The sequence below is a fragment of the Plectropomus leopardus genome, chromosome 12 (genome assembly GCF_008729295.1).
Source record: "Plectropomus leopardus isolate mb chromosome 12, YSFRI_Pleo_2.0, whole genome shotgun sequence".
Classification (NCBI taxonomy): domain Eukaryota; kingdom Metazoa; phylum Chordata; class Actinopteri; order Perciformes; family Serranidae; genus Plectropomus; species Plectropomus leopardus.
Window position 1 is genome coordinate 4,151,386 of NC_056474.1, and position 14,769 is coordinate 4,166,154.

Genomic DNA, 14,769 nt, shown 5'->3' on the forward strand with positions numbered 1-14,769 from the left:
CGTTAAATGAAGTCTGTTCTACCATGATAAAATTATATGTGTATTTAGCCTTTTAAAAACCTGGAACGACATTACTTTTCTGCTTTTAGACGCTTTTCTCACGAATTTAAACCTTTGAACCATCAACAGACTGGTGGGATGTCTTTCAATAACGTGGGAAAAGGGCAACTTGGTAAGAAATTTTCCACAAATTACAAGAAATTAGCAGATTTAGAAAATTATTTTTAAGCAGCTCTGCAGCTCTGCAGGTCGATACTGGACAAATTTCAAAAACTGAAGTCACCTAGAAACAAAAACATAAAAACATGAGGTCCGCGTTTAAAAGTACCTAAGTTACCCTTAAAAATTTGGCATTTTCCAGAAGTTTCCATCCAACAACAGTGTATGTAAGTGAGCGTTAATAATAGTAAACTTGGCTATCTTGAGTTGTTTATATCCTCTACAGACAGTAAGTACAGTACATGGCGTTTAATTAACAGTAGATTACAAATATACATGTTTTTAAAACGGACGATGACAGGAAAACGAGTCGCGGTGCCGGCAAAAACTGTTCGGGACAGAAACAAAAACTCAAGCACCGATTTCAGTGGTTGGCTTGGTTCTGCGAGGCGGACCTCACTGTCTGAAGTATAATTCGTGAGAGTTTGGGAGTGTAACGGGGCGCTCTGAAGCACAGGCGCAGGTAGAGGAAGTGTAGCCCTTACAGCCTGATGCACGTCTCCGCCTCCTCACAGCTCGTCTCCGGTGTGACCGTGCTTGAAGGCGTCGCCCGTCAGCTTCTCCTGCGCCTCCTTCATACCGTATACCACTGAGGCAGAAAATAAAACATGATTATTGAGCTTAACCCTTTAATAATTCACACACTCGAACCACTGCGCACAAAACTATAAGCAAAGTAGAATTTTTTTTTTACTGTCACAATGAGGGATTTGTCAATGATTAGCAGCAACATTGATTTTCATACATTATTATTTTTTGTGCAGTGTCAAATACACTCATACTGCTCTGCGCACAAAATGCGCTTTTCAAAATCAGGCTTAAAAAAATATTATACATTATCATGGTTTCCTACTTTCATCGAGTTTTAACCAACATCAGTCCTAATCAGAAATATCAAATATTTAGTCATTTTCAGAATTTGAATCTTTTAAATGCCAGGTGTTTGTCATGATGCCACTGTGTTTTTAGATGAAAATGAATTATTTTTAATATACTACATACAAAGTAGATATTGATATTGAAAAAATAAAAATTATGTCATCAGCTGGAAAATAGTAAAAATTTCAAATTCCAAGGCAAAAGCCCAAAATGGCACCCACAAATAATACTATGCATATTTTTATGAATGGGTTTCAATGGCGCAGGTTTTGCAGTTAACAGTATAAATGAAATAATTCAGTTTCCACAGTGTATTTTAGACTTATTGTAGGAGCTGAGCTGGAAATTCCAAGATTAAACAAAAATGCGTAATCTTGCCAAAATGAATGCCATATGCATGAACACAGCCAAAATTATTAAAATCTGAAGAATTAAAAGCGCATTAAATACACCAAACAGTTCCCTCGTACAGTAGCTTCAGACTTACCGTGTTCTGCGTTGCTGTAGAAGTACTTGTAGTTTGGATTCCCGTTCTTGTTGGTGATTTCAGGATGGACTTTACCGCTGGGATCTGTGAAGAGTCAGTAGTTTGGATCAAGTTAAAATCAAAACAATAGCTTAGAACTTACAGGCTGCGACTAGCTGTTCTTTTCTTGACGAATGAATCTGACAATTATTTTCTTCAATGAATAATTGTTCATCAGAATAGTTTAAAAAGCTCAGTAAAAACTCCCCAAAACCCAACTGGATGTCTTAAAACTGTTGTGATGTCCAATCCAGATGTAATTAATTCATTATTATAGAAGAAAGAACATAACACCAGCAAATATTAGCACTGGATGTTTGTAAGACCTTTAAGAGAATTTCTTGTAAAAATCTAAGACACGTTTTTAGTTCAATTATATTTTTCTTATTCAAGCATTGCAGGTAAGTTTAAAGGTAAGTAGTACATACGTATGTGGTCCCCTGCAGAGGTCAGTTTTATGTAGGAATATAGTTATCGGAGTGAGTAATCTACATTTTTCCAAGTGGTTTTAGGTTTTAGGTTCAGTGGTACGTTTAAAAATCAGTGACTTTCACACAGAAGACGACTAATTTTGACAAAAAGAAATTAAAAGATGGACATATGAAATACACAAATTTAACTCTAAATTAAAATGTAAGACTATTTATTGACTTTTAAGGCCTTAAATTAATAGACATAAGACATTTTAATACCAGACATTTTAATAATAGGGCCTACAGGCACAATGATCTAAAACTGGTAAATTTTAGGTGCTTTTTCTTTAAAAAAAAAAAAAAAAGTGCAACAATTCTGCAAGCAAATCATTTGTCTATTAATTAATTCTTTCTGCCATTTATTCTTCTGTCAAACACCTGAAAAAAGTTTAAAAAGTAGGACATTTCATTATCTCTGTACGGGCCGATATACACCAATTCTTGTTAAGTAGTTTGTGTTTATCGCTGGATTTTCAGTGTCCAAAAACACGCTGCTGGAACGTTATCAAGCTCTACGTGTTATTCGGGAAGAGAAACTGAGCTATCAGTCTCTCCAAAGGAATCCCACAAAGTGTTCACATGCAGAGTGACTCAACCCCCTCCGTACCAAGGAAAAGAATCCGAGGAATGTATCCGCCATCGGGGCTGAAGGCTTCATCCTTCGGCTCCTCCTCATCCTGTTCAAGTAAGAGATAATATGACAAAAAACTCAACCACCTCATAATATAAGTTAACCCTTTGTACCCTGGACACATTGGCTTGATTTCTTTCAAAAACGTGAGTAAAAATAAACCATAAAATGAAAGTTAAAAAAATAATGACCTGAAAAAACTGCTTGAAAAGTAAAATAATTTTAAAAATATATCATTATGTTAAGATGAAAAATAACAGTTTTGTGGACATTTCTCCTTAGCTGTAAAAAAAAAAAATCTAAATCTCCTAATTTCTTTCAGTTTGTGGGACATTTTTGCTAAGTTGCTGTTTGCTTTCTTTCCCATGTTTTTGAGAGAAACTGCACCAGTTTGCTCAGGGGCCAAATGTTTCAGTACTTGTGAAAAGTTTCTGGATGCAGCACAGAAACCGAGATGTCAGTCCAGGTTTCACAGACTTACTGTTGACTGCCAGCACAGTAATAAAATCTAAGAGAGAGCTGAACTGTGGTTAACTGAGGTTAACTCACCTCCAGGTTGATCATAACAAAGTTGTGTGCCAGCTCAGAGATTTCCTTGGACTCAGCAAATTTGGGCTTCAGTGCTGCAAAAGCAAAGACAAAACAATGAATTGTTATCTCGTATTGTCATGAAAACAATAGCCAGTTTTAATAATAATTTCCTGTCTGAATTGTTTGCCCACATTACAGATGGTGGTTCGGCTGAGCGTGTAGGACGGCTTACTAATGTTTATTCATCTGCATACGCTCTGATATGATAGATGTGTTTTCTCTCTAAACGCCTCAAACTGGATATAAACAGTCGACTGAATATGAAACTTAAATGATCTTTTCCCCTGCAGCATGTTGTGCTGTTTAATCATTAAAAGTCGCTCTGCACGACTTTTTTTGTTTGAAATTGTTCCATTTTTTTGGTCAATTTTTTAAAAATTTATCTCAAAAGAAAAACACCCCATGCTCTATTTTTGTCTTCTAATAAATCTGTAGAAATATCTAACTTTACTGCGTGAGCTGTCAATACCAAATAACAACAAAAAAATACTCCATATAAAAGAAGTTACTCAGCAAAATCGTAAGTTGCATAACTTGTTGTATTGAATGACTTGTGATTTTGCTTTTAAACATAAAACTGAACTTGATTTATGCAAAAACTACATTTCCCTGCAGCCCAACTGTGAGTTAAAGATACACTGCGGTCATGTGTCAGAATAATCGGAAAAATGAGTTCCCATCCGGATAATTCACATTAACTTCCCTCAAACTTGGAAAGTGGACAAACATTTTGGTACACAAGCTGCTGAGTTAGAAACTTTAATCTGTATCTAACTGTAATCTGTTACCTGTTCCTTCTTTGCCTACACAAGAGTTTTGCACTGAAACTTTAACACGGTCAGAGTTCCCACACAACTTTCAAACTTTTCCTTTTCAAGGACCCATTATTACATTTCTCTTTTCTTGCCCGACATTTTTATAATATCAGATTCAAACTCTCTTCAAACATAAAGTGGGAAAAACGTGCTGGTAAACAAAACGTCACACTGATGCACATTAGAGCTGCGTTACGTCGACAACAACAAAATAATTATACAGTTATGTTACATTAAGTAGGAGGTTATCCAGAGAGGAATACTGTCACAGTTTTATGACTTTTCCAAAATGTTCCATGATTTTTACTAATGCCATGACTTTTCCAGGCCTGAAAAACATAATTGTGATATTCCATGACTTTTCCAGGTTTTACATGACTGTGGGAACCCTGTGTGGTTATTACTGTCCTATGTTTTAAAATCTCAGTAAGTGTAAAAGTTTGAATTGACATGACAGAGCAGTTCCTAAATAATAAAAGGGGAAAAAAGATTGTATTTACCTTTGCAGGCTCCACACCAGCTCTTGTGGATGATGAGCATGATTGGCAGCCCGCTGTCGATGCAAACGCACAGAAACATTTATCAACACCAAAACTGAACTCTCAGAACTACTAACTTCAGTTTATTTAGCCTCGAAATATTCTGAATAAAAAACATGAGATATAATAATAATCCTTTATTAGTCCCACAGTGGGGAAATTCACAATATTACAGCAGCTATGAGGTACGAAGCAGCGAAGGAAACAATACGATAGTAAAAAATAATTACAAATATAACAATATTAAGATATTAAAATCTTAGATAATTAAAAACAAGGTGCCAAGTGTGATTTTTAAAAAAAGGTGCAAAAACAGTAACATAAATAAAATAAAATTACGATGTGCCAATAAAAACGGTCTAGGAAAAAAAAACATATTTATTTATAGGAAATATGCACACTACTTGCATATGGATATAATTGCACATCTTTAAATAAAAATACTGTCAGAGCTGCTGCCATCAGTCTGCTCCACTTATTATTGTAAATATAGACGTGTGTGGGATTTCTTTAAAAGCCGTTTCAGGTCTTGAGGCCAATTGTTGCACAAAAAGCAGCTCGGTAGGGTTTCGGGGAGTGCTTGAAATATTTCAGCTCTCACTGTGAACTCACCTGGCCTCTGCTTCTTTCTTGCCATCATCCAGCGTCCTCCAGTGGATGTTATCTCCAAACCCTGTCAGAGAAAATGAATTAATGAGAACACCGGCATTGTGTAACTAGTATTATATTTCTACAACAGGGTGGGTCCGCCCTAAATACAGTTTCAACAGAAAGAAGTTTAAGGAAACGAGTGAATGGAGGTAATTTAATATCAAGCTGCAGGGAGAAGTCGACTCAGAGACAAAGGTGTCGCCATCTGACTTTGTATTGTATTATTTGTTATGATCCATTTGCTATTTCAGACAACACGTAAGTTGTGTTAAATATAATTACTATATGATTTCTGTTTCCAATTCAGAAAAACTTATTTTTAATTTTACCAATCAGAGCCGAGCGCTATTCAGCCAAAAACGCACAGCTGCTAAATAAGTTAAATCTCTTTGTTTTCACCACATTTGCCTCATGCATTGTGATACACACCTCAGTACATCTTAAGTTGTTTTCCTGTGATATTTCTTTCCATTCATATTGCCGTGCCTGTAGTCTGTCACATATTAACACTGATGCACAGTTTTTTCACTGCTACTAAATAATAGCAGCACACGCATCTGAAGTCGTGTTTTATTAACGGTTTTGACTGGTTCAATTGCACAAAGATATTAGGTTTATTTTTGCACCCAAGTGCACATCATTCAAACTGGATTGTTTGCTTTAATGGGACACCTCGTTTATTTGTTTGTTTTAAATTATTTTTCTTTTTTGTATAAATTATCTATATTAATAATACAAATTAAACTTTTGGTAACCTACGAGAATAATAAAATTAATTGTTTTTGATTTCCACTTGATCAAATTTGCTGCAATAAAAATGATTGGAAAAGAAATTATGTTTTTCTTAGGAGACAGAATTTGCGGTTGAAAAAGTAATAAATCACAATATATCTCACTACTCAGTGTATCGCAACACATTTAAAATTGCAATGACTTTATAATAATAACTATATCTATATAGCACCCTAAAAAACACAGTTTACAAAATGCAAGACTAGAAAATAAATTAAAAAATAAATTTCCAACTGAACACAAGTTAGAGAAGACAATGGTAAAGTTTAGATATAATTAAAATAATGCAATACGCAAAATGTCTATGTAGAACAAAACAAATGTAAAAAAAAAAGCAATAAACTAGCAAATGACAGTAAATAAAACAAATTAAATACGTAAAATTAATTTTAAAAAAGACAAATTCACACTAAAGTATGTTTATAAACTTAAAGAAGTGATTTATAAGAAGTCACTGATTCTGAGAGCCTCAATAAAAATAAAAAATAAAAAATAAAAAAATTACATTAAAAAAATACTGCATTGTGATAATACCGTACTGTGATTTCTAACTGCTAAACATGTTTAGCATTAAAAAAATAATAATAATTATAAAGTTTGGTCTAATCTCAATGTAATAATCGTTTACAGTTAACATTAGCGTTGAAGGAAATGATTTATAAAGCAGTGCTGGCTGTGAAACAAGTGGGCAAACCTGAAAAACTGGATATTAAAGAGTACGTGTGACAGAGCAGAGCGTCTGTAAGGTTCCTGTCCGGGACCCGGACTCTGTGATCCAGCATACAAAGACAGCTAGCTCACCTCTGGCTGTGGTAACGTAACACTATGAATGACCAGACATCCTGCTCAGTTTGTATATTTAATTTAAAAAACATCAACTCACCTCTTCCGCTCGCTGCTTCGACAACGTCCTGAAAGCACGACAAAGACAACAAAACCTGCAGGGATGAAAATAAAACAATATTCAGCAGAGACGTTTGCATTTTGACCGGCCTTTTCTTTCTTCCTTCACAGCTAACGGCTGGAAGCTAACGGCAGTGACTGAAACTGGACCACAGACCCGGATGTTCAACCGCTACATTTCACAATAAAAGTCTCCCCCGGTAACGTTATTGAAGGGCCGTGTGTGTGTGGGCGTGCGCGCGTCAGTATGCGCGAGTCTCCCTCCCTCGTCCTCTCATTGGTTAACTGTGAGTCACTTTTTCACGTTCACGTGACGTCACATCCACACAACCGCGTGCTCCTCTGCCTCGCGCTGCCCGCCGCCTGCGGCTCCACACGTTCAGACCGTCAAGTTAAACGACGGAAAGTCAGATTAAAGACCGGAAATCGGTGCGAAAACAGAAACATAAAGGGAAAAAAGTAATAAATACACGAAAAAAAGATATATTCAGGGATTTCACGTATAAAATTGTATTCAGAAATATTACGACTTGTATTTTCCCTTTTATTATTAAAATATCTATTTAGGGATTTTACGTCTAAAATTGCATTAAAAAATATTACAACTTATATTTTTCCCTTTTATTATCAAAATGTATATTGAGGGATGTCCTGTATCAAATTGCATTAAAAAATATTACAACTTATATTTTTCCCTTTTATTATTAATATGCCACTTAAATAAATGCTACCATTCATACCTCCTCTAAATACATTTTTTAAAAAAAGTTTTTCTTAATTTTGTTATTTATTTATTTATTTTAAAAAATGTACAGAACAAGCATTGCAACAATCACATTCAACAAGTAAAGGGAAGGTAAGTATGTAGAATTTGTCCAAGTGAACAATAGTAGCCTAAACATGCCTTTAACTGTAACTTTTGAATGGAAATGCAGCATTAAACAAAAGAGAAGGAGGGAGAGAAGTAAGAAAAGGTACTGAAATAAACTGAAAAAGGCATTTAAAAATGATAATGATAAATAAAAATGTTAAGGGATTTCAGGTATTGCAGATATAACAACTCATATTTTGCCCTTAATATATACTACCAATGTACTGAACAAGTGTGGCAACAATCACATTCAGTAAATATCGGGAAGTACATATAATGTCCCATAGTGAATAGTAGTAGCTGGCAATTATTAATAATAAATAAATATATTTAGGGATTTAACATTTTAAATCACACTCGCATATATTATAACTTATATATTATCCCTTATACACAATCTACATAATTACTGCTGTTGATATGTTCTTTACAACAATTTTAAAGAATATATTTATTTTTGTATTTTATATTTGCTGAAAATGTGCACACCTTTAGAATAAAATTTGGGAATAAATAAATACACTGATTTGAAAAAAATAATTAAATGAATGAGAATACAAAAAATAATAATGTTAACAACAGTTTAATAGCTGAAAAATAAAAAGTATATGAATAACGTGTAAGAAAATAATATTATACGAAAACAAAGATTTATTTAACTGTTATCTAAAGACAGAAGCTGGAAATGATTAAATATTTTGGATTTTTTTTTCTTTCTGTGGTTTCGATACTGTTTTCATAAAATTAAAAATGTACTTGTTTGACTAAGAGTAATTTTACTGTGAAAACATCAACAGGAAGTAAGGTGTATTTCTGTTAGCTTGTCGCAGGTTTAAGCCGCACCGTTTCGGCTTCATTACTAGCGTGAACACTTCATCGGACAGCCAGATAATTCCTTTTAAAAGGTAAAAAAATCTTTTCATTTTCTGGTTAACATTTGAGCCAGTTCGTTTCATCATTTGTTTAAAATCTGACATTAGCTGTTTGCCTCGCCGGGAACAAAAAAACAGTTCGTTTATCTTGTTTAGCCACCATGCTAATATTAGCTAAATTAGCCTCCTAGCGAGTTAGCAACCGAACTAGCTCCAGACATAAATGTCATCTACAAAATTAGCTCCAGATACTTTTTCTCTATTTAGTGTATGTTTATTAACGCCGACAGTCAGTGTGGCTTCAGTTTATCCGTCAGATGATGTTAGCAGTCTGTTGTCTCGGTGCTAATGTGAAGAAATGAGGATTATTGTCGCTCCGATGTCTATTGCAGTTATTAAGTAATCACATGTGCTCCCTTAAACTGCACGTTGTTTTCTAAACGGGGAAAATTGTATACAGTTATACAGTTATAATCATAATTGTATTTGTCAACTGCTCTTGTGTGAAAAGCATGTGAATAACATAATGTTTTTATTTACAACCAGAACACTATGAATCAAGAGAAGCTCGCCAAACTCCAGGCACAAGTCCGGATAGGTGGAAAGGTACACGTTACTGCTATTTTTGGACATACTACTTAATTTCTTGTACTTTGATGACAAATGCCAGTTGTTAAAATCCTAACTCGGGCTTCCAGGTTTGTCCAATGGTTTGCTCAGTTGTTGCTCATTTTAAGGAGCGTGATGGCGTTCAGCACCTGCCAGGTCTTTCCTCCTGACCTCAGCATTTCCTTTATGGGGCAGAGCACTGGCCCCTAAATCTGTGGCCTCTGTGGCTTTGTTCAAATGCAGTGTGAGGCCCTCAGACGCACGCTAGGTGGCGTTATTTGTTATTTTTGCAGTGACAGAGACCATGTGTCTGTTATGCACCACATTGATATTCTCAAATACATTTAATTTATTCATATTTTACCAGAATGAACAAGAAGATCTGACACTGTCAGTGACTTGTACTCAGAAAGAGATTTCATTTTCAGAAACTATGCCAGATGATTTATATTTCAAAATATGTCATCATGGGTACTTGAAAAGTCAAGGAAAAGTTTTGAAATTTTTGTTCAGGAAAATATGTGGGAACCTTGAACAAAAGTTTTCTTTTGCTGAAAAAGGTACTTACAGTTTACAGAGTTTCTATAATTTCTAGAGAGTCTTATTACTAATTATGAAGCAACAGTAATAAAGGCTTTTTAAATTTTTGTGCTTTAACAAGGCAGCATAGCATGGACATTTAGGGACTCTGTTCTCTTTTTGTGGGTAGTATTTATCTTACAAGAGCATCAGGAGCACCTACTTTTTTCTGTTTCACCACTGTCACATCCCAGTACTGCTTCATTCACCTTAACTTCAACTTTATTATTATCCCAAAGGAAATTTGATGTACAGCAGACATCAAGACACAAACAGTAGGAAAACATAAGAAATACATTGTTTTTAATTGTACTCACCCAGGTTCTTTAAGCTTATTGACAGAATTAGAAAGTAGACAGACATATGGCATTAGCAGAGAGTGACAAAAAACATGTTCGCTTGTTCAAGCAAATTACTGACTTTAAAAACACCAGAATTATGAAAAAAAAACAGCTTTTGATAGTACAAACTTTTTTACCACACTAAATTATGTGTTCAAGATAGAATGAAAATTGGTCCCAGATACATTAAAAAATCTGACATGACTCAGTGGTATTAAGGTTTACTTGACATTTTGGTTAATTCATCTGTCTACCTGCTCTCCCCTCAGGGAACAGCTCGCAGGAAGAAAAAGGTTGTTCACAAAACGGCAACAGCTGATGACAAAAAACTCCAGGGCTCGCTGAAGAAACTGGCAGTGAACAACATCGCAGGAATTGAAGAGGTGAGCGATCAAAGTAAAATCGATGTCAGTGTTGTATTGTAGCTGCTCTGTTTTAACTTTTTTCTTTTTAGTCTGAGAGTCCTGGAAAAAAAAGAAGATATAAAAGACAGGGAGAGCCTGAGCTAAGCGCTCTCCAATCATTTCATCCGTCATGTTTATTTTTTTAGATCGCCTTTATCAAACTCACTACGACAAAATGTTTCAGATAAATCAAAGCACACAAACACAGATGCAACTTACACACAAGTTATTTAGTCTCATTCATTCATGTTGTGGCTCAATTTATCTATCTTGTATTTTAATGTGATCACTGCATATCAGACTAAGGTCCCATATATGACACTTTCAACTTAGTGATGGTTTATTTCGGTATCTCTTTTAATATCTGAGGTGAGGATCTAAGGACAGAGGGTGCAATATATCATAAAGTGATTTGTGATTTTGAGCTATATGAATTTAAAAGCAGTTGCATTGTGAATGGGCTGTTGACTTTTATGCTGTTAAAATTGATGCACATCTCTGTGTTCCTGTCAGTTTACTTTGTCATATGTCACTCAGCAAGCAACAAAACTGAATTTATTAAGCACATTTCATTCCAGGTGGAAACACAATGTGCTGCGCAAAGTGTTAGGTACAAGTTGGAGGCATAAAACAAAGCAATCAACCATAACAGTGACTCAAATCCATTAAAATAAGAATTAAACCTCTTTTAAATAATAATAATGAAAAATAAACCAATACAGAGAACACATAAATGTGTGTGAAAACTGTCTTTTTTTTTATTATTAAATAAATTAATAATATTTAAAGAAAACCACCACAGAGAATAATAACATATGAATAAAAATAAATTAAAATTAAATTAAATAAAGAGACCAAAAAAGAATAACAACTAACAAAATAAAAGAACATAACATAAATAAAATTACATAAACCAATAAAATTAAAAGCTTACCTAAAATAAAACCAGCTAAATTGAAATATAATAATAGTTAAAATAGTTGGACCAGAATAGAGGAATGCACAGCCAGAAAGGAATTTCTTCAACAAATGTGTTTTTTATGTTTTCTTGTGAGGATTGAATTGAAGTAGTCCAGCGACGAGAAATAAATAAAAGGATTAACAAGTTTTTCAGCGTCATCGTGAGATAAAAAAGCTCTTTACCTCAACAGTAATTTTTAGATCAGAGCTCTGGAAGCTGCATCGCCTTTACATCTGAACTTCATGTCTTGACGCTGCATCTTGTATCAGGTTATATCAGCTCTAAGTGTGCCTGCGGGGGTTTTGCTTCCTCAGGTGAACATGATAAAAGATGACGGGACGGTGATCCACTTCAACAACCCCAAAGTTCAGGCGTCTCTGTCCGCCAACACCTTCGCCATCACGGGCCACGCCGAGACCAAGCAGTTGACAGAGATGCTGCCAGGCATCCTGAGCCAGCTGGGAGCCGACAGCCTCAGCAGCCTGCGCAAGCTGGCCGAGCAGTTCCCACGGCAATGTGAGTACACACACACACACACACACACACAAACACACACACACACACACACGCACACGCCTAAACACGCAAAGGCGCAATGTCAGGGTCCTCTGTGGGCGTGTAACAGCAGAGATATTCTCAGAAGTTTTAGAGGTGTCGGCAAAATCCTCGGCTTTTAGGGAGGCTCAGGATAAAGGGTGCTGCAGTGAGAGAAGTGACCAACCTCAGGACCAGGGTCTCCGTGTTTTCAAACTGCTGACATATAAAAGACCCAAACATTACAGGCAGCCGGTCGTGACGAAAACTTCCTAAAACAGAAACGCAGTATGAAAATACTGCCTTTAAAACTTCAGTGTACTCGTGCAGATTTGTGCGACAGCTTTGTTTGTTTAGTATCACTGGAGAAGCAGTAAAGATTCAGTCTGTAAATGCGACCTGCAGAAACCGGTTATGCAAGAGATAAAAAAAAATCAGAAGAAAAGCAAAGACTGACAGCTTGTCTGCAGATCCATCAAATGTCTGAAAATGCCTTAAATTTTGTAAATATTAGGCCTTAAAGGCCCAGTGCGTAGAATTAGGGCCACCTGTTGTTAGAGATGGTATATAATATTCATACCTACCTTTTCAGTAGTTTATAATTACCTGAAAATAAGAATTGTTGAGTTTTCATTAGCTCAGATTGAGCCCTTAATATCGACAGACGAAGCAGGTGCTCTTCCAGAGTTCACCTTATTGTTTCTTCGATATCCCAAAACGGATAAATAAGTTATCCAGAGTAGTTCTCCTGCTTTCTTGGCGCACTGGAGAAGTTTAAGTTCGAAGAATTTATATGTTGTGACAGTGTGTAGAAATGAGACATTTTGAGAGTAAAAATTTGAGGATTTTATTGTCGTCATGGAAGCACAACAAAATTGCAGCATTGTAATCCTCAGTAGTGCAGACTAGTTAAAAGAACACAAAAAAAACTTTACACATATTATATAAGAACAAAAATGTAAGTGATGATAAATAATGAACATTCAAATCTAAAATCCAAGGTACAAAATACAAGAAAAACAAACACGGCAATAAGTTTAAAAATGTATAGCAAAGAATAACAAACATTTAAAGTAATGCTATCATGTCATTTTACGCTCACGTTTTGGTGGAAACACAAGTACAGGCACACTTGTTGGTATGCATCTGCAGTAATTATCAGGTTATTTACTTTTTTCTTTATATATTTTGCAGCAATGGACATGAAAGCAGTCAAGGAGGAAATTGCAGAAGAAGAGGACGACGATGTACCAGGTAAACATGCAGATAATTATTGCTACAAATTACTGGGATACTTTAGATTCGCTTCTCAGGATTATGGTACATTTGAAATTAGATGTCCTTTATTGTCCTCATGAGAAGCTCATTCTGCTCAGGTCAGCTCAACAAAAAAGACACCACAATAAATAACAACATACAAATAATAAATACACAAGATAAATACAACAGCTTGAAACAGAGCTGCTTCTTTTCAACGTCACCTGAGCAGATAATGTTTACAAAATGATGAAATGCATCTTTTGAGGGTCGTGTTGTCACTTTGTCAGCCAAGAAAATGATGTAAAAATAAGGATTTTGTCTGCATCTTTGTTTGCAAACAGTTTATATCAACTCTTCAGTCACAGTGTTAGAAATAAAGGATAAATATCACTTCACAAATTGCTCGCGGGATAAATCCTGATGTACTTTGTTGTTTTCTGTCTTGCAGATCTCGTGGAGAACTTTGATGAAGCCTCAAAGAATGAAGCAAACTGATGAATCCTGTTTTGTTTTTTTTTCTCCTCCGTTAGCCGTTTTATTTTATACCTCTCATGGACTCACAGAGGGCGTTTCCTCTCGTGGGGAAACACCTGTTAAAAGGTGCGACGCATCATCATCTCCGGAGACGTGAACCACTTTGGTTTAGCGTGCCACTACAGCACAGCGACATGCAGATACAGTAGGCTTTGATTTCAGTAGGCTGTCATATCGTGGACACGCCGAGAAACGAGGATCCGCGCGATTCTCTGCACCCAAAGGACTCCAACTACTCTAGAAATAAGCTTTCTACATGGCTAGTATTTAAGAGATTGTTTATGAAATTACTGTTTAAGTGAATGAAGGATTCACTTAACATTATAGCGGTGATTATGAATTTAATAAAACAATTTTGGGCTATGGATGCAGCTCTTTATTACTTGACTTCTCACACTGGTTTTGGTCACGTCGATGTCTGTTAATGGGAAACTCAGCCGTGTGGTATTTCTTTACGTGTGCTTTAATGAGTAACGGTTAAGCCTATTAAAAGCCCCGCAGTGGGCCTCTTCCTTTACACTTCCTTGAATTCATAGATATCTGAGCTGTGAGGTAACACAATAGTCAGGACGGGAAATTAAATTAATTCACAACAAATAAGCACAATTATAATTTAAAGTGAAACTTATTTAGTTAAAACTGCAAAACAATGGGGATGACCCTTCTTCTATTTCTATGTGTAAATCTGTTCTTTTAGGTAATGACTGGAAAAAATAGGACAAATATCGATTGAGGGACTTTTCTGCAGAAATTGAAGAAACTTGTAATATCTGGAATTTAAATAT

General features: G+C 35.4%; 2 protein-coding genes across 2 annotated transcripts; one reads left to right on the forward strand and one right to left on the reverse strand.

The window, feature by feature from the left end:
• Positions 1 to 234: 234 nt before the first annotated feature.
• Positions 235 to 7,204, reverse strand: txndc12 (thioredoxin domain containing 12 (endoplasmic reticulum)). The gene is made up of 7 exons (XM_042497162.1): positions 7,000 to 7,204; positions 5,286 to 5,346; positions 4,635 to 4,687; positions 3,278 to 3,351; positions 2,705 to 2,774; positions 1,586 to 1,669; positions 235 to 808 (listed from the first exon to the last, which is right to left on the reverse strand). The coding sequence occupies exons 1-7, from the start codon at positions 7,097 to 7,099 to the stop codon at positions 729 to 731; spliced, it is 522 nt and encodes a 173-aa protein (XP_042353096.1). The 5' UTR covers positions 7,100 to 7,204; the 3' UTR covers positions 235 to 728.
• A 1,487-nt stretch (positions 7,205 to 8,691) lies between these two features.
• LOC121951994 (transcription factor BTF3 homolog 4-like) lies at positions 8,692 to 14,351 on the forward strand. The gene is made up of 6 exons (XM_042498495.1): positions 8,692 to 8,795; positions 9,309 to 9,368; positions 10,561 to 10,674; positions 11,971 to 12,172; positions 13,385 to 13,444; positions 13,899 to 14,351. Exons 2-6 carry the CDS (start codon positions 9,315 to 9,317, stop codon positions 13,943 to 13,945), a joined length of 477 nt encoding a protein of 158 aa, XP_042354429.1. The 5' UTR covers positions 8,692 to 8,795; positions 9,309 to 9,314; the 3' UTR covers positions 13,946 to 14,351.
• Positions 14,352 to 14,769: the final 418 nt, after the last annotated feature.